At 34.2% G+C, this 21,447-nt stretch overlaps 1 protein-coding gene across 1 annotated transcript in view; it reads right to left on the bottom strand.

Annotated features, from left to right (window-relative positions):
- Positions 1–21,447, bottom strand: part of LOC149805301 (uncharacterized) — a 384,402-nt gene that overhangs the window by 59,709 nt on the left and 303,246 nt on the right. Inside the window, exons 43-46 of the mRNA XM_089949218.1 lie at positions 17,464–17,632; positions 14,759–14,903; positions 2,425–2,546; positions 710–849 (exon numbers count right to left, since the gene is read on the bottom strand). Of these exons, the coding sequence (XP_089805344.1) occupies positions 710–849; positions 2,425–2,546; positions 14,759–14,903; positions 17,464–17,632 (576 nt within the window). The remainder of the gene's footprint in view (positions 1–709; positions 850–2,424; positions 2,547–14,758; positions 14,904–17,463; positions 17,633–21,447) is intronic.

Below are 21,447 nucleotides of genomic sequence, written 5' to 3'. Positions count from 1 at the left end.
TAATGCATTTGTATGGGAAAATATGAACCGTTTTGTCAGATGAATATACTGCACTCCCAAGGTCTTTGGGAGCGCAGTATTTACATCCAAAAAAACTCGTTCATATTTTCCCATACAAATACAGTAGCCTATAAGTACATTCTAATAACATGGGAAAAATAATAATAAGATTCCATGAGTAAAATGTAGTATTAAAATACAAGGCATTGTCATTATGTTGTCATTATCTAAAATTTGATTTGGCATTATGTCAATTAATTATCTTCATTAGAACTAGGAAATATTATAATTAGCTAAATTATTCCATTTTTTTCAGTATCAGAAAGCAAGCAAATTGCTCCTGAAAGAGATAACAATATAGATAAATCAGTGCTTCTCTCTCTCTCTCTATGAACCTCTTTAGAGCATGCTTGCAGGGGTCATAAACAGCAAACCACACCAATATTATTGAGACCATGTCAACTCTGAGGTGGTTTTCTGCAGCAACTCTGCAAGAAAACATGGTGTATAGAGTTATTCTCCATGAGTGAATGAGGCAACTCCAGCAGGATGTATGGAGAGATGGCAGAGTTTTTATTCCTTAATCCTCTCCACTCCTTTGAAAAATCCTTATGAACTGTGCTGTACTGTACAAATTTATGAAAATATTATAATTCTGGGGTTTTCTTTTCTTTTGATAATGTTTTTTCATTTTCAGATTTATACTCACAGCCTTTCCCAATTTGTTGGTTGTTTGTGGTGGCCTGTTTCTCACAATTAGACCAGGGCTTTGAAATACTGCATAGGTAGTGGAATTATACCAGGCACGAACAAAGAAGGAGTATTTGCTTTCGTATACCAGTTGTTTTCCTTTCGTCAAAAATGGAAAAAAGAGTAAATGATAAGTAACAGTGCACAAATTGACTAGGCTTATAATAATAATAATAATAATAATCTTCATCATCATTATCATCATCATCATCAGAAGAAGAAGAATTATACTGATAACAAGAGTCCCAGGTCTACTGACTGAAATGAATTTCCAGGAATTGAAGCTGCTTCTTCTTGTCATCCATTCAGGAGCAGCAGAGATAACTAGATTTTCAGGATGTCTACTATGATGGCCATATTGGATGTCAAAATATGCACCATTTCATTTAGAACCAGGAAAACATAATGAGAAGTCTATTGGTAAAAATTTATGTTGATATAACCATGGCAATCATGTTGGAGGTCAGATCAGCACTCTTTCGATTTAGAACCAACTAGATATCAAATGAAGTCTTCTGGTGAAAATCTAATGTTGATAAGACTTTACATTGAGGAGAAGTAACAATAAAAAGGTTAACAAGATAGATGTTATGGAAGTTGTTTTTTATGTAAGATCAACACTATTTTGATTCAAGTCCAGCTAGATATCACAACAGGGCTATTTGGGAAACCCATGTCCATATGACCATCCATTTAGAAGGGACAGAAGTAACAAGATTTTCAAGATGGCCACAGTGGAAACCATATTGGAAGTAAGATCAGCTCCATTATCATTAGGGCTCAATAAGACATCATAAGAAGTCTTTAGGTGAAAAATCCATTTTGACATGACTTTCTTATCATCAGAATTAGTGATAACAGGATTTTCTAGATGACTGCTTCGTGGTCATGTTGGAGAGCAGATTGAAACTAAGTTTATTAGGACCATCTGGTCATCATAATATGTAATCTGGTGAAAAGCTCATGTCAACATGACTCTCCATTCAGAAAAAGTTGTAATAACAAGACTTTCAAGATGGCTGCCAGGGCAGCAAAGTTAGATTTAAAATTGGCACCATTTTCATTTAGGACCAACTATACACCATAAGAAGTCTTGTAGTGAAAAGATCATTTGACCAGTCATTCAAGAGGAATAGTAAGAACAAGATCTTTAAGATGGCCAATGGCAACCATATAAGATCTCCAAGTGGTACCATTTTCATGTATGACCAACAAAACATCATAAGAAATCTTCCCTGCTGATATAACTTTTGTTCAGAAGAATAATAATAACAAGATTTTCAAGATGACTACAATGATGGACATATGTTCAATGTCAGATTGGCACCATTTATATTTGTACAAACTAGACCATCTATTTGGGAAGAGTAGCAATAACAACATTTGCTAGCTACATGTCTAGGCAGCCATACTGGATGTTAGATTTGCACCATTTTCATTTATGACCAACCAGACCTTGGGATGTATGGAAAGTATTATGGCAATACAGTAGCTTAGCAAGAGTAGCAATGACAAACTTGTGGTCAAATGGACTATGGACAGCCAAGGACAGCTGACAGACAACTGGCCATCCCATAAGCTCTTCTGGTTTATGACCAGTAGAGATTATAATAATAATAATAATAATAATAAGAAGAAGAAGAAGAAGAAGAAGAAAAATAATGGTTGTCTGACCTTTTGGAAGACTAAATATCATGCGCATTCTTTGTCCAGCATCAAACCAAATGTTCTCTGTTGCTTCATTAAAAACTCCTTTTGGTGTACTGTAAATACTGTATCCAACACTATATTCATACCTTGCAATAAACAAAAATTAAATATTCAAAATAATTCATTTCTCAATATAACAATAATTTACATAATCTACTGAAGTAAATGATCAGAAAGGTGTGTGTAACTTGATTAGCTTATAGGCAGAACTTATAGAGAATAAAGTGTACCTTTAATACTATTAATGACTAATCAATACATTTAGAACTTTTTTTACAATCCTATTATAGTGATTCTAAACACGATTATTGAGTGCTGAGGTACTATTGTTATAAGCCATGTGTGTACTCTTATAATAAAAGATACTTAATGTTGCAACTTAAAAAAAAATTATTATCTTTGTATATTAGAATCTTGTCACACCAAGTCAAAATGCAGATACATTAAGGTTGATGTGAGCTACATATTAGGAGGTATTAATGGGAGAATCTTTCCACAAGAACACAATACAGCAAAACAAAGAAAACATTAATATTTTGTCATGAACACCTTTTATGACAAGTTTCTCAAATGGGTTGAAAATAGCTTCTTCATCACTGAGAATTTCCCTTTAAATAATTCACATTTTTGACTGTTTATACTACAGGTGGATATATAATAAGAAATCAATGCAACATCAAATAAAGGTTATCAACAGTTATGATCTCAAAATGCAAAGTTGTAGGTATATCTCATAAAGCAAATTAAACGAAATTTCATGGATAGTCTTTGCTGTGGACTGGAAGACTTGGTGGGGGAGAATCCAGGCTTTCTCTCCCTTTTCATTGCATTGTTTCTAGAACTGTGTGGTTTGGTTATTACCTAAAGTTTAGTCTCCTGTTCCTTTGCTGATAATAATTGCACCACTGAGGCTGATACTAATGTGGGTGATAACCAAGGGGCAAATATAGCTGTAGATACATTACCTTCACTGATCCATGATTTATTCAACTTAGGCAATCATCAGCATTCCAGTCCAGGTGTTGCCATCATATTAATGCTTAACATTTCCCTCCAATTTATTGTATAGATATTGATTATCATTAAGACAAGAGACATGGGTGTATATGGTAGTTTTAGTTAAAAGGATTTTAAGCAGTCAGATATGGTAATGTTAGAAACAAATTCTACATAGTTCACACATCTGATACTGATAAAGATTCTGACCCATAGGACTTGGAGTCTGTATTTGTCATCACTGTAAAAGCAAGAATTTATGTACTGTTAATGAACCCTGACTTTGTCTCCATTCTGTAGTTTTGATCAACTATGGCCCTGGTGTAAAACTACCAATCTGTTCTGTGTAAAGGGCAGTCATCTTGAGCCCTTGCTTGGGTGAACATTAAAAATTGGATAGGAGTCTACTTTGTGTTGGATGTTATTGTTTGCAACTTTTGTACCCAGTAACACCATAGAAAGAGCTTCAATTGCAAAACCTTTCTAATCTGTGACTAGAGAGACAACAGTCAGTAGCTTTGTAGTCCATCTTTTTGCAAAATACATTAATGAGGGATTGACCCCAATGGGTGCAGATTCAACTGAACACAAATTAGTGAATAGATCCTTTGGTATAAATTTGCCAGTTCCATCATGACAGTTAGTCTATTAAGATATTGTGGACTTTTATATGAATTTGTTGATGATGACACCTGAAAAAATTCCAAACCTGAAGTTAGAGGTCTGTGGGTTTCTTTCCCTCTGCCTTTGATGTTATTGATGACAGCAGCATTTAAAGATAGGGTGCTACTACATTTTTTCATAAGAGTGTCTTCTGCCATTATAGAAAAACAGTCAGTATGGTCTGAATGAGCTAAACCCCACTAACTTCATGATGTGGGCACCACAGTCTGATACACTGACATATATGCAAATCATAATTTTCAGTGGTTTACCAAGCAACTGGAATCACTTGGTTCAAGGTTGGTTGTCAATGGGAAAGGATGAGGAGATCCACTATTGAAATCTTAAGACAACTGAACAGTCCTAATAATGTTAATACCATCTGCTTTTCTGTACTTTTACATCATTTTCACAGTTGAATTTCTCAAAGCAGAATGATATTTTATATAAATGTTTATGTGTTTACAGATGCCTGTGCATATGTTCCAGGTTTTATACTTGATATTTTTAGAATAACTTAATTATTTAGTGTCAAGCCAGATTTATCACATCATGTTGTATTACTGTATATACTGTACATAAAATCAATTTTGAACTCCATACCCAAGTATGTGAACTGCTGGGAATGGATAAGAATAGACTGTCCTTATTTGATAAGGAATCCAATACAAAGCAAACATGAAACAAAGGAATATTTGTAGAATGTGCAGGTAGTTGGAAGTTACAGATATGGAGGTAGATCATAAATGCAACACAACTCTATCCATAATTCTCATGAAGACCCTGGGACTGATATTCAGCTAAACTGTGTGCCCTTTAACTAGTATACCGTCTCATGATCCTCAGGAATTTCTAGGCAGACGTATGGATGGAAATATGAGATATACATCTTGAAGGCCCAGGTGATTGCAAAATCCATTTCTGAGTGGTCTTCCGAGTGAGAACCAATCCCAGTCTCCATTGTGAACCATCATGCATGTATGAATTGATTGAGAAAGTCAAGATTTATGACAGGATGAAGCTTGCAAATGGCCTTGGGGAAAAGATGTGCACTGGATGAAAAAGCATGGCGTGTTGATGTTGTCAACAATGCCTGCTGTCCATTTTATTTATTTCTTGCTGTAGAACATTTACTTTTAATGGGTCTCTTGAGACATCTGTTGCAAATGGAGCACTTGACAATAATAATCATAGCTCAATTATAAAACAGATATATTTTGTCTCCCTTGAGGCCCTCTGCAAACTTTCTAATAGTCCACATGCAAGAATCTATCTAACAAAATGTTAATGATAAGGAAAGTTACAACATTTAAAAAAACGAAATTATCATGTGATATGACTTAACATTACTTTGGACATACCAATTATATTAAAACAAATAACAGATTAGCATGCATAGAGACAAGACAGTTAGAGTAGAAACAGAAGATTGTATAAGATATAATTACATGAAAGAAATCAATTAAAAATATCAAGTTTAAAGTATTTGAGGTATTTTTCTTTAAAACTTTCAACTGAAGAGGCTGATATAACTACTGTGGGCAAAGAATTCCATAACTTTGTTCCAGAATATTTAAGACTACATCAAAAATTGTTCAGTCTCGGGTTTTGTTACGTTCAAATGGCCATGTAAGGTCAACCATAAAGCATATGGTCCTTGAATTTCATCAAATAGTTCTTTCATATACTTGGACATATTACAGTATTTTCTTTTACAGACAATTACTGCCTTTTGAAAGCTAATTCTGTCATTTATTTGAAGCCATTTCAGTTCTGGTGTTACATCTAGGGGTTTAAACTAAGTAACAAGGCAAGAAAAACCCAACAAGCATTCAAGTTTCTAAAATATAAATTCATTTTTCCCCAAAATATAAAATCAAACTGAAAGAATTTAAAATAACTTACAATGTATGAATTCCAAGAATGTTATCCTAAACTGTACTACAAATGCCGCATCAACTCAGAATCTATCTAAAGGTATTCCGAATGAAGGTTCTAATGTGTTTATGTGCTATTATGCCAGCACCACTGATGAATCACAGTTCTAGATTACAAAGTTTTACTTCAAAGTAATCACATGAAGGTAGAATATCACTCAAATCCTTAAAAATTTCACATGATCCAACAGAATTATTTCAATATTCAAAATTCTTGAATAATTTCCCAATAGTTCAGCAAAGTACTGTCTATTTATAATGTATGTTTTCCTCACTGTTAATTCAATAAACAAATTACAAATAAATTTGATTTCTTTTCAATGACTCTTATGAAAGCTGAGTACAAATGTAGAATCCTAATATGGTACTTTAATTCTTTTATATAGTCTCTATGTGAGCACCAAATCAACAAAATCTGAATCACTAAAAAGATTATCGAGATTAAAATCCTTAAATTGTGAAATACTTAACAGTCATGTGTGGACCTTCCCAAATTATTAAGCCAATCAACAACTAGGGCATGCATGATATCTGTACAGGAGAAATGCACTTCTAGTTTTATGTGTTGTTTTCATGACCTCCATTCAAATTAATATGTAGCTTACTTGACTGAATAGTTGTTAACTTGACCTGGTTAATCTGCCTTGATTTATAAATGATGTTCTACATGTATTGTACATGTACACTATGCATGCGATGTAATCTAAGCTTAAAAGTGTGCTTTATAGTGTTATAATTACAAATCATAACAATATTGTCATCAAACCAAATGACTTTAAAAAAAACTAATGTATAAATTAATACATAATACAGTTATCCATAACAATGGAATGGTTTGTCAAAAGGAGCATCCAGTATAAATTCTTTCTAAATGACTCTGGAGGCAGTTTCCCCATATTGTCAAACAATAGTCAATAACTGGTACAATGTAGGCATTGTAATACATTATTCTAGTTTGCATGGGTAGAAATATCTTAATTTTACTTAGTAATGTTAGTCTGCTTGATAGAGATCAACAGACATAGTCAATATGTCTGTCCCACTTTAAGTCATTTTCTACAATCACTCCTAACAGTTCTTCTTCCTTAACATTTTCAATGAGTTGCCTATTAATTGTCAGATTTAGCAGTTTTTCACAAGTGGTATGTTTCTTTCATGAGGCCATTGCCATAAATTTTGTGTTTGTTTCATTTATAACCATTTTATTTTGTTCTCACTACATCTCAGTATTTCTTGTGTTAGAATCTAGTACAGCTTCAGCAGTAATTATATTGCTACCTGAAGCTGTTATAGTACCATCATCTGCAAATAAGTCTGTGTTTGAGTGCTTTGTCCATAGAGGAAGAACATTTATGAAAATAAGAATAGCAATGGGTGAGAATGTTTTAAAAATCATGATATACTTGCTTAGCAATCAGTTTCTCAAAAAGTTTTGATAATGTGGGGATAATATAAATAAGTCTGTTGTTTCCTAGGTCGAACATAGAGCCTTTCTTATGCACTGGGGTTACTTTCGCTAATTTCGATTTATCTGGGAAAACACCAGGCTGGATACTCTTGTTAATGTGGCTAGCTACAGACTGAGTTATTACTGGTGCAGCAAATGTTAGGGCCATTGGGAGTATTTCATCAAGTCCAGTGGATTTTTTAATGTTCAGTGTCATAAGGATACAATATACATCATATTCACTTACATTAACTATGGAAAATTCAAAATAAGGATTGGTTGGAACAGTAGTGACATTTGGAATATTTGCTGTATCATGAAAAGGCATCAAAATTCATTTAATTATGGAAGTTGTCTTAATTAAACTTGTGAAAATCTCTATTTTATTTCATGATGTTGGTTAATAGCAAGTTTAGGCAAATGTCAAGTGATACATATGGGTTAGTGGTCACTTACTGCAAATGCAGATACACAAATTTCACTTATATTTTCTACTTTATTTATGTATATATGGTCAATTAATGTTGAACTTTCTTTCATGATTCTAGATGGACTGCCAATGACCTGAATGAAGTTCCCAGTTTGGAAACAGTAACCACTTCTGAGGTTTCTTTTTAATGATGTCTATACTAAAACCACAACTTATTATTGTTTCATAATCATGTACACAAACAACATTTTATACTTGATTTTCAAATATGTCAATCGACTCTACTTTAAAATTTGGGGTCCTATAGGCAGAGCATATAAGAATAGGCTTTGTGTCAAGTTTACTTCTGTCCATATGCTTTCAATCATATTGGTTTCAAAATCATTTCTCTTTTTACATTTTATGCAGTCTGCAATATTGATAAGAATTCCTCTCCTTTTGCCATAAGCATTAACACTGAGATTATCATGTGTCAAAGTGGCATCAACAAGATCAAGGGAGTTGCATATTTTATAAGTATGGTCAAGTTGACAATTATCAGTATCTTCAAAATGACCAGTTCCAGATTCTTTTTACTGTATGAATTTAGTTGGCCATGGTTAACATATGACAGCTTTTAATCTTGTATTAGATATGAAAGTATATACACATTTGAAGTTATTACATGCTTCACACAGATCTGAGAGCACATAATTTTTGTTTGCATTAAGAATTTTGCCATATGCATTTTTATTCAAGCTCAGTTTACTGTTCTTTGTTGTACACAAACATGAGATGGTATTCTCCTCTTTGCCATTCACCTAATCTGGTGGCACTGTCTCTAAGGGACAGTTTTAATTTGTGCCCAAGAATTCCATATGCATTGCATGAGATAGTCTTCCCATGATGACAAACATCAATAATGTGACCAGTCTCACTATCGTACTGGCAGTAGTCTTGAATTACTTTCTTGAAGATCCTGGATTACTGGTTAAATACTGGTTCATGTTACAAAGTAAATGGTGGAAGGGAACTAAATGTAATCTGGTGGTCACCTGTGACAATTTGCAATTTGCATGAGAATGACATTATTTTCAGTTACATGTAGACTGCAAGGGCGAGACTGATTCACAAGTGATCATTGTCTCCCTCTGTCTTGTCAACTGTGACACTTGGAAACTGTTCTCTCATTGAGTAAATGGATTTGAGGGCAGTTTCCAAATTTGGCATGCCATTTGGGAAGGGGGTGAATCCTTCCTGTTCCTCTAATCGATCTTGGAAAAGAGGGAAGGAAGGATGCTAGGTCACTTGGTCTGCATGTGGTTTGCCACTTTTGCAGTCTGTTTAATGACCTCTTCTATCTGTTATGATAAGGTTGGAGCAAAGTGGTTGCAGTCTGAGAATGGATTGATGATTCTTCAAGATGGCAGGCATGAAGAGAAAACAAATCTCTGTCATGTCCTGGAATTCACTGGTGGAAGTCAAAGTTGTTCTGGAGATGGAGTAGTCTGTTGCTGATTGATGTCTGATGTTCAGAACTGGAAGATCACTGTAGCCAGTACTGGGGTGTGTGTGTATTACCAGTACATCCATCAAGGGACCAAATGGGCAAGCAAACCATGTCAATACTGACCTCTAGGGTAAAGCTGTAAAGACTGGATCGCAATATCAAGGTAGCAGCATGGATGGAACTATGTGAGAACCCCAAGAGTCTTGACTGCTGAATATTTCTCCTGAACAGGATAGCATTCTGCATTCTGGGAATCAGCCAAGAGGAATTTTTATCAACTTAGACTGTGTTGGCAGAAATGCTAATAGTGTCTGGGGTTGGGGGTTGGGTTACTGGCAGTCTTCAGCCAGATTGAAATGTTTGCTTCATGCACTTAGTTCTCCTTACCGACAGAAAAAATACAGATACACTGACACCAGTTGCGTACTGCATTAAAGCAACCGAAAAGAGAACGCTAAAAATTAAAAACAAAATGCCTACTGAAACCTGAACCTGCAACCTCCTGTTATAATGATCCATACTGGAACTGTTATGATCTAATCTACCCTTAGCTGCCAAAGAGGAAAGGTAACATAAAAAGGTACTGACATAAAAAAGACACAAAAATGTCTCAAACTCATAACAGAGCTTATTCATTGACTAACTCGACAATTTACTTAGGTTGTGAACACTCTAGCAATACAGTAAAACAGATCAAGTTTTGGATACAAGAAATGGCACATTTTCCCTACAACATAATTCACTTCAACTGAATCCAAATGGCATCCACAAGAAAGACATCCACTGCACATGGGCCAATATGCTCGGTGGGACACACATGACTTTTTGAAACTTTCCATCTAATGGGATGATGGAGTTTTCTTATGTGAACAAAGGTAATTTCTGTCCTGGAAAGGTAAGCAATGCAACAGTGACAAACAATGTATAAATAACTGACATTCAATAAAGAATTTATTATTATTATTTTTATTATTACAGTGAGACCCCGCTATAACACGGTACCGGTAGTTGGGAACCATAAAACCCGACCGCGTTATATACCGAACCGTGTTATATGCAACTAAGTCAGTTAGCTGAAGAAAATGCATCCCCCCCAACAACAAAAAATTGTGTGGCGGGGGGGGGGGGGGTAATAAATGCGGACAGTAAAATACGTGCTTCATTGGTAGAGTTACCATCTTAAATTGATGCATATTAAATGAGAAATACACCTGTAGTGAAAACAGAGAAGACATAATATAATAGTTTACTTTATTTAGAGAACCATGAATTGGTACATATATGTGAATCCTGTTTATATATAAATGTATAATGTATAGCATGACTAGAGTATGAACACCGTGTACTCACCTGCGAACCTCATCATATACATTGAATCCACAATACAAGTGATTCCATCGAAAATATGCACACACACAGCTTTAAAATATTCATTAATTTTGTAACAGGTCATATTAGTCTGAATTCAGTGGAAAAACATAACACAATCATGTAACGAATGACGAAACATATTTACTTTAAAGTACATTCCAAGTTGGTAAAAGTTTGTGTTTTAAGCCACCGTTGGTAGTGTTCGTAAGCATAAACTTTTTCCCTACAAAAAGAAAGCTTTCACAGCATAGTTAACGTGTTCCAGTCACATTGGAGAAAGCAAAAATCCATCAGATTCCATCCCTTTTATTTAAGTTTGGTACTGACTTCCTTTGAAGAAAAGTTCTTTGCTGTTGTTGAAAGATTGTAGTCAGCTTTCTGTGATGAAGGGTGCATGCGCTATTGAAGTCACCACTAAAGGACAGCTTTGGAGAACCAAACAAATGCCAATTTCTTGTTGTGGTGGCAACATCAAATAACTGTATTGCATGATTGAGACTGGCATTTTTTCCATTTACTGAGTATGTTTTCATAACAGTTGGTGTTTCAAAGGTAATCTGTTTCCTTTGAAATTTCAGCAAACTATTTTATCTGGGTACATTTTTAAAAAGGAATTGGCCATCATTTAGACTATTCTAGTTACTGTCCCTCCATGCCTATTGAATAAACCAATAAGTAAGATGTATTTTTTTAAAATTTTTTTTTACATTTGTGGTAGCAGCGTGATGCCTTCCAAGCATGCATCTGAAAATTAACAAAGGGTCAACAGATGATAGAGACGCAGGTGTTCTGATGACAAGGATTTTTACAGAAAATGTGAGTGTTCTGAAGGATTTAATTCTGAGTGAAAAGAAGAGGAATCTTACTTACCATCCACATACAAATGTCAGTCTTTGTAAATATATTAACTACTAGCGAGCGGCCAAAAATCGGATGAAAGATAGATTACAAGACAATGCCTCGTCCGGTTGATCTCCATTACCAGAAATGTCAACAACAAAAAACGCGGATATTTCACAACATACAGAACTCATGCTAGATGTCAAGATAAGCAGATTATGATATAACAATGCACTGTTTAGATGGTTTGTCAGTATGGACAAAGAATTTGTTTATGTAACAATAAATAAATTTCAGTGCATTTTATATCCAGTTTGTGGCTTCCCTTCATGGGGCCTCTGAATTTCTGCACTCCAAACCAATGGTTGTATATAAAAGTTTAAATAGCCAACAATGTCACCAATAAATAAAAAAGCCATATGGTATGTTTTGCAGCCAATAAGGCAAAACCATCCAAGTTTGCGACATTGGCGAAGACCTATGCAATCCCAGAATAAACTTTTTATGCATTTTTTTCTTCTTCTTACTTTTAAGAAGAAAAAAAATACTTTTTCGTGTAAGTAAAAATACATATAAAATTCCCGGAGCCAAGCCACTATCGTCTTGTATTATTCATATGCAATCTCTTGCCCAAAATGATAAGCAACTTTTACATTTTTTTTCATACATTTTAAGATTTTTTTTGTTTGTGCACAAGAAAAATACATGTATATGAAATTTCGGGAGCCACGCCACAACCGCGTTATATCCGAATTCACGTCATAATGGAGTGTGCTATAGCGGGGTCACACTGTATTATTGTTATTAACAAAAGACTGGTCCTGTCTATAAGACCCAAACATGCAGTTTGTTTTATTATGGATGCTCTTACAATGGCAGCTTAACTGGCTGACTATTATAAATCAGTACACTTTTATCGCTCTCACTAATCATTCTAAACAACAGACACCTGTAAATGTTGAGTAGAAATAAAAATGCCATGAATATATGATTGAGAAGGAGTCATGTTCTTGAAATAAATGCTTCCACAAAGACTTTCTTATCTGGCAAAATTAAGAACACATAAGGTTACAAATTATATACAAAATTGTAATATGCCACATATGTACGGTTAACAAAAATGATATTTTCATAAACATTCAAATACTGAAAAGCATTTACCAAATAAAACTTAGCTTGGTAGTAAATTACGCTTCTCCATGAATACGTACCCAATCACATTAATGTTAAGAAAATAAGCTCTACCTCCTGAATCCAACCCTTCTCAAAAGATGAAAAATGTGTCTTTTCTGCTTCTATGTTATATAGACAATGGAGAAGAAACTCTTACCCATTACCTCTCCTTGACCACTGCCAGAAGGTGCCATTTTGAGCAATACAGCAAGGTAGGCTGCTTGCATTAGCATTGAGATTAGGAGGGTTTTAGTGTAATATGATTGGATAAGTATTCTCTGAGAAACATAATTTACCAAAAAAAATTGCTTTCTGCTTTGAATACATTCCCAGATCATGTTATGTGAGGAGAATAGGCAAAGGAGGAGGGAATGCTGAGCATCCTACCTCTACCATGGGGATCCACAGAGAAAAGAAAGGCTGGAATCCCTGCAAGAATGATGGCATGCTCTCCTAGCTTTAGAACAGCACAACTGATGGTCAATTATCTGTGACAACTATACCTAGTTAAGAAGAAAATTAATGAACTCTTCTTGCTGATAAATTTTACAGATGAATCCAACAAAAGCACTAAATTAGTGAAGAGGTTGTGCTGATATCAGCTGGGTCTGGTTGTCATCTAGGCAACAGCCACTTAACCCACCAGATTAAAATCTTATCTCAGTGAAGTGAAATCCAGGCCAGAAAAACTCGAGTAGGTTGGCTCAGTATGCCAGACAACATCTTCTAGTACATCTCAGATTGAAATGTTGCATTTGAAATTGAGGCTAGCAGAAATCAATCTAATTTCATGAGCTAAAATCTTCATGCTACAACTCTGATCTTTTCAGACTTCAGAGTATGCCCACTTCAGCCATGATGACAGGGTTTGATGGGAGATATTCCTCTCTCCTGGCCTTCACCGGGAGAATTAGTTGCTTTCTTGTTCCATTACTTTTCTTGATGTGCTTCAAGTAATGCTTGAGGGCATGGGTAGAGGCTTGCATGGTTGCTTCTCTTGACACATCTATCAAAGAGAGGAAATGTATGATGTCTCTTTGCTTGCCTGCTGACAGCAGCCTATTCATAGGCACAAAGCCTGGCTGTGTGATTAGGACCACAGAACCATTGGATCTGAGCTGGAAATAGCCTGGGCTTCAGCATGCACTTTAATGAGTTACATGCCTTTCAATGGACCAGAAATTTGATTGAGGTCAACACTAATGCTGTTCCTGGTAAGTATTTGGCCTTTTATCTCTTTGATGATAATCATTTGTCCTTTCAGACTGAGATTGATTCTGCCTATATATCTAAGCAGTAGGTATAGCAAACTGGAGTGGCAGTTCCTTTGCTGCCTTATCCCTCACTCCTCTATCATTCTGTAAATTGACAGTGGCAACCCAAAATATTTTTCATCCTTTTGGGAGGGAGGGATTTAGGAGGTAGCAGAGTTTAATTTCCTAGCATGATCAGGGAATGTATTCTAAGGAAACATTTTCAGATGATTGTGCTTTGACAAGATAGGTCAAAATACCAGCACTTTTGATTTTTAATATGTAAGTGTCTTGGTGCTGGCAAAAAAAGAATAAAACTATGGTGTAATTTAAGTACTTTAATGGACAATGTAATTTACACTTCAGGATGACCAAAGAACATTACAGAGGCTTCTGAGATAGGAACATTGTTCAAAAGAATTTAAGGAATGCTAATACCATAATATGGCCAATGGAAAGAAATATTACAAAATGAAACTAGATAAAGTAATATCACATAATACCATAATATGAATGAAATGAGTTATCTAAACAAAATGAAGGAAACCTTACATGAAGAAACATTTTGCTGTTTTCTTCCAAAAAATCATGGTGTGAGAACCCCACAAAATCTTCAAAATGCATTAGTCCTGTCAACCCCCACCTCCACCCTGAAGGACAGATACTTAACATATTAGTGAGTACAATAAAGATTTTTACCATAGTGGTTTCCTGCCCTGTATTTTGACAATTTTCCATTCAGCAGCCAGAGCAGTCTCTGAAAATGTGTATGTTGGATCCTGCCTAATAGTAGGAAATGTGAAATTAACAACATCTGTCACAGCCAAAATGCAGTTTTGATTCTCTGGAAAGATAATAAAAATACCATATTCATTTGGCAAAATTACTTTTATAATCTACTGTTATGAATATTTAATTTATATTATCTGTTAGGTTTTCTTAATGATTATATGTTATATACATCTGTATTTTGTACCTGACCTTGTCCAAAATGAGGTTCATGGTGTTCCAGATTAGTAACATTTATTTTGCAAACAACAGAAAACACAGCCAGAAATTTATCTATGATTTTGGATTAACTATTCAAATCATTATTAATGCTAAACATATTTATAGTCTTGATTCGGACCCTAGAAACTTAAAGAATGGAATATTCCATTATGTAACAGAGTAATTTCAGAAAAAACAACATGAAGCAGAATCAGTCTTATTATATGCTCATTTTTTCCCCTGTTAACTTTACATTGTCAGAATCGTACAGTATTACCCGATACTGAACCCGTGCACCAATGCACATATAGCATTCACGTGCATAAAGGAACTACTTTCTATTATGAACAAACAATGGACGCAGATGCTAGTACTTTTGATCTGTAAACAAATCATGTACACTCACGTATGAGGCACTTTACATTGTTGTTGTTTAAATTTGTTTCTGAATGAACTAAAACAGATGTTTCATGGACTGCCACATACCAGCTGCTTTGGCACATTCCACGTTGATACAATGTTTCGGATTTAGGCTAGCTACAGTATACAACAGATACAAGAACAGGTCCTTACAAATAACATACAAGTGACAAGTCATATACTGTCTTCTTTAGCTGGTGATAATAATGGCAAAAAAAATATACTTACAGTTTTACATCCTGAATTTCCTCAAAATGTACTTTCTTAGTTCTGCAAATCCGAATTACATGAGCCATGCCATAGGTTCTCAATCTTGATTACACATTTCAAAATTGTACTGTAATTGCGATGATAAGTGCAATTACATCCTCCTTGCTACACTCAAAATGAATTAAGCATTAAATTCCATAGCATCATTTTGATAATTGCAATTGAAAGACTTCATATTTTTCCCACATTATGATTTTAAACATTCAATGACAGAAACAGAAACACATTTGCAGATGTCAACATGCTCCTCCCTAGCTTCTTCAATCCCATGTATTTCATGTGGAATTGTCACATACAAATCCAGTCCATAATCACGAAATTTCATAGAATAGAAAAAAATACCAAGATCTATTCATTCCAGATCAAATGGAAAAGTTGTTACAATGCACATTCATTCACAATATGACTCCAAATTTCAATTTTAACTAGACAAGCCATTTTCTTTCGAAAGTTATGTAGAGCGCACGACTAAGTTTAAATTTATCTGGGCAGAGTTATGTGCACGGTAATAATGTTGTGTAATGATGAATATGCGCTTGTATATTTAGTTTGGAATATGGCATACATTCACTTACGTTGTTTCTTGTAGTGTATTTTGTTTATATAATTAAGCCTGAGGTAGAATAAAAAAATGAGCATATAATAAAAAGGTTAATGCATTTGTATGGGAAAATATGAACTCGTTTTGTCGGATGGATATACTGCACTCCCAAGGTCATGTAGTATTCCATCCAAAAAACTTATTCATATTTTCCCATACAAATGCAGTAACCTATAATTATCATTGTGTTCAGTTTTCATTTGGGTGGATTTATTTATTTAAATTATTATTCACTAGAATTACAATGTGTTCACCAACATTACCCTTGGACTGAAACATTAATTTGGAATTAGTGAATTTAGACATGGACATTTCTGGATTATAGTTTTGTTATAAACCAAGTGACTGTTAGCACATCATCACAATCTAGGCCATGGGCTCATTAACACAATTGAGACTACTGGAACATCAACTCATTCATTATCAGAATTTAATTGGAATACCACTGGAATTTAATTGGAACTTTACACATTTGGACTTGTAATAGAACTGTTAAGACTATCTGGGATTTAATTCATGATAATATGTTTTTAAAAAAATTCACTTTGTAATTTAGGGAAATAAATTATTTGTTGAATTTTACATAACTTGTTGGTTTTTTTTTTCTGTGACTACTAAATCTTAACATGACCAATTTCAAGAACAGCTTTGACATTATAATAAATTTGGAAATCTTACTTAAACACTTTACCTTATCATCATGTTTTTTTTTTTTATCAAGAACAAGATTATAGTAAAAGATATTCAAGACCTAATGTATGTAACTTTTTCCATATTTTGTGCTTATGAAAAGTGTGCTCATGTATTCTGTTCTTGTTTTAATTTTTTTTACATCTCTGATGTATATGGTAAAACAAGTATATGTTCTGACCTTTCATTAAACATCAATTTATCATATATTCATTTCCTAGATAACTTTACTTACCTAAAAAGACATTCTTTCATCTTACAGAATACATATTTTGTGGAGATCATTTTTGTCAAAATTAATTTGTGTTGTAACATGAGTTTACTATGTATGACCAGTTGCATGATACTTTTGCCATTTTTCTAGGATGACTAATTAGATAAAGTTGATTTAGGTTCATATACAATTGAAAAATGCATACAAACTCATATTTACCATTTATGATGTTAGTGCACTGCCTACTTGCATCCACACATTTATCCCCTTGAGGGGCACATACACAGTGACCTAGACAGGAATAGGAGCTACATCTTCTTACAAGTTCCATGTTTCCACCATTATTCAGATTAAACAGGGAGTGAATTACTGGACTGGTCAATCCAACCTTGAAAAGTGAAAGACAAAATTTATTTGTATTCCATGATTCAACTACAGTAAAATCCTGTTGTGACATAATGGCTGGGGTGAAAAAAATGTGCATAAAAAAGGCATAATTTCTATAACTTTTCTGCTTCTAATCAAAATATATAATTTCTTGCTAATATACTCACATTAACTTACGAAAAAATTGTATTTCTAAAACATTCATATTTGCTGGACAATATATTCAAAGGATTCTGACCTACAATCAAATGCATAAATTTGATATTGAGAGTTTCTAAAAACAAACATATTTAAGCATGAAAAATACTTTAACTTAAATTGATACAGGAGGTCAAAGGTCTTGATCTTGTAATGTACTTCAGATGAACAATTTAACAGGCATGTATAACTGTCTGAATCCAGTTGAGAGTAAATCATTCAATTTAATGGGTAAAGTTGTTGTTGTTGTTGTGGGATTTAATGCCATTTTTTAGCATACGATAGGCTATACATAGTGGCCAGCATTAATGGTGGAAGAAGAACCCGGGAAAACCCCAGAAAGAACCACCGACCCACGAGAAGCTAATGGCAATCTTTCTCACATACCCACATTGGCTGAATCGGAGACTCGAACCCATGCAGAGAGAGGTGAGATGTCAGTGATCCATAATGGATGGCGCTTTAGACCACTTAGCCACTCAGGGGCCCCTTAATGGGTAAAGAGTGAGTTGATTGAAAACTGTTCATTCATTCTCTAAAAGACTTTGAAAAAATAAATAAATAAAATAAAAATAAATTAAATAAATCCAATAGTCATTTAAATTTTGCTTTATAACCATGACCGTGAACTACTGCCGAACAGAAGCAATGAGAATAATGTATGATTATAATAGTGTGTCTCTTCACCCCTACAAATTAAGTAGTTCTGTTCCAGTCAGTGTTAGCACAAAATGACAAGTGCCTTTGTATATGGGATTGATTTGATGATGCTGTCTTACTAAAAAATAAAATGGATTAAGATGAAGGGGTTGTGGGTACATGTATGTAGCATACATGCCAAGTTTTCTGGCATGAAATCAGGGAGATCAGTGTTCACAATCTGGGAGACAGGGTCCAAATCAGGGAGATTTGTGTAACAATCATTAATGTAATAAATTTAAGTGTGAAAGTGAACATTATAGCAAAACTAAGGAAATTAGCTACAATGAATTATAGTTGCTCAACATTATTAATTTTCTTAACCTAACAAAAATTAATTTAAGAACCTTCTCAAGAATCATTGTCTGTTTCATGACACACTGGAACCTTGAACACTCAAACTTATGTTTTTTTCAGTGTACTGTCTTTCTGTCTTGTTAAGAAGCTCTTTTAGCAGCAATACAGAAATCATATTAAGGTTTGAGTTCAAAACAGTCACACTTAGCATTTATGTTACACAATATTAATGATGACTGTTTTTCCATATACATTTCCATAGTGGTCTGTCTGACTCTTCCTCAACATGCTGAAACAGCGCTCATCATCTGTAATCTCAGGATTCAAGAAACCATGGGCCTTCAGAGTCTGGTCATGAAATAGAAACTCAGCTATCATCTTTGTTGTAACTTCCTCACAGAAGGACATCAAATTCCTGAAAAAGCAGCTTGGCTGTGTTGGAAAACTGTCATCCAGGTTGGTGTCATTTGCATCACTTTAAGCACATGATATGATGATTTCTCATTTGCAGTGTGCTGCATACTTTTCAAGATCATTTTTCTCCACGAGAAATGTTCAAAAGTTGTGCAGTACACAATGCTTTCTCCCTTTTCAATATTTTCATACATTTAAATTTGTCTAACCAAGAACTGTTGAACTAGCAAACATATTTCTTTTTTTGCGATGGAATATTTTCCTTCAAATCCATTGTTGTATATTTCAATATGGCACCAAAATTATTATATGACATTTCCAAATAGATCAAGAACTGTTTTATACTTGTCAGGTTGCATGCAAGCTGTAATACATGACACAGTTTACTCGATATTGAAAAATTTATGAGTAAAACAACTTACATGTGTACAATAAATGAATCAGCACATGTAAGCCATAATTTAATTGCTTGTTAGGCTGATAACCACTTGATTGACAGAATACAATACTCATAAAAGTCCACTGAATGTTGTTTAAGCTGGAAATACTTATGCTTGCAGAGGCTACTTTAGTAGGAAATACCTATACTTGGCAGGCAGAGTTTTTATTTCTGGGAGTTTTTGTCAGCAAATTGGTAGAATCAAAAGAGGGAGTCTAGAATTAAACGACTACTGGACAAACCAGGAGACATGGCATGTATGATGTAGCAATGACCAAAACTGCTCCTGACAATCTGGGGATAAACTTGTTTCAACAGGTGTGGTTGATTATGCAGGCATTAGTGGTCTATTGTTTTTCCTTCAATAGTAGGTAAATTAACTGTATAAATTAATGTGAGAAACATGTTTAGACAACTCCATTGTTTTGTTATATATACTAGATGACTGAGCAAACAGCTGTTTGCTATGGTTTATCCTGCATTGAACAATGACTGTATATAGGATGCACAAAGAAGACTTAGTGGCTTTGCTGTTGATGTTTCAATAATAATTAGATTAACGATTATCAGCTTTTTATGGAGTTAATTTCTTATATCAATAAGCAAGAAGCAATGATTTTTTTCTTTTGAAAAATATAACACAGTTTGCAAAATGATTAAATTAAGTTCTTATTTAGTTTTGCAGTACTTCATGCAATTGGTGAAATTTTTAAAATTTTTTGGCACATAGCCACAACCATGCTATATCCAAATTTGTGTTATAAAGGATTGTCTTGTAGCAGAGTTTCACTGTATAGTGTACTGGACAATAATTGATCATATTGCTTGCCTCCAAGAAGCATTTAGTAATTCAGCAGGCACTATCATTATAATTATATGAGGGTTATGCAAAATAGTGTGTCTTGCCATTTTCTGAGTTATGGACTGCAAATAAAACCCAAAACAACTTTAACACTGCAATCATGCTGTTCCCACCATCAAAGATATCAGCATCACTATATCTTGAAATTTTCTGTAAAAAAAGGTTAGAGAAAAATATGCATTGTCATGCAGAGATAAATTAGTGTGACCAAGCTTTGTATCATAAAAGGCATTGATTTGGATACTCAACACAAAATCTTGTTCCTCTGTACAATTTTTATACAGGAAAATTTAAAGACTGTATGCCAATGTTAGATCTAAAAATAAACAGCTTATTTAAAAACAGATGATGTTTAATATTGTAGTTTACAAACCCACCCACCCACCCCAAAACACATACAAACCCTAACCTGAGATTTCACTCAACATTAAACTATTTTATGAAATCAGGACTTGGGCTTTAAAATTTGGCCCCATAAAACCATAAAAACTACAACAAAGGCATTCAATCTCACTAAAACTCCATGAAATTGTCACTGAAAGTATAAAGCATGAATTATCACCTGACAAATCTGCTGAAAGAAAACAACAAGACCATAACAAAAGTTAGTGAAGCATGAAATACATGTCACAGTGACCTATTTTTGTAGCAAAGGTTTAGGGTAGGGGATATTTTACTTGAAAAGATGCAGTCCCAATCTACACTATTAATTATCACAATACATCAGTACAGTTGTGAAGATGAGACAAGACTGCCCTGAGAATATTTTTCTCATAGAATTTAAACCCTAGTGAAAGCATAACATAAACCAGCTGTTGTTATATATCAGTTCTAGTCCATTTTGGAATGTCTGATTACCTTTGCTGTCAAGAACAGTTGAGTGATATTTTAAAACTAATTAGATTAA

This window comes from Sinohyriopsis cumingii, chromosome 2 (assembly GCF_028554795.1).
Source record: "Sinohyriopsis cumingii isolate HCF-2022 chromosome 2, ASM2855479v2, whole genome shotgun sequence".
Taxonomy (NCBI): Eukaryota; Metazoa; Mollusca; class Bivalvia; order Unionida; family Unionidae; genus Sinohyriopsis; species Sinohyriopsis cumingii.
The sequence above is the reverse complement of the archived record's forward strand: the minus strand, read 5'-3'. Positions and strand labels throughout refer to the sequence as shown.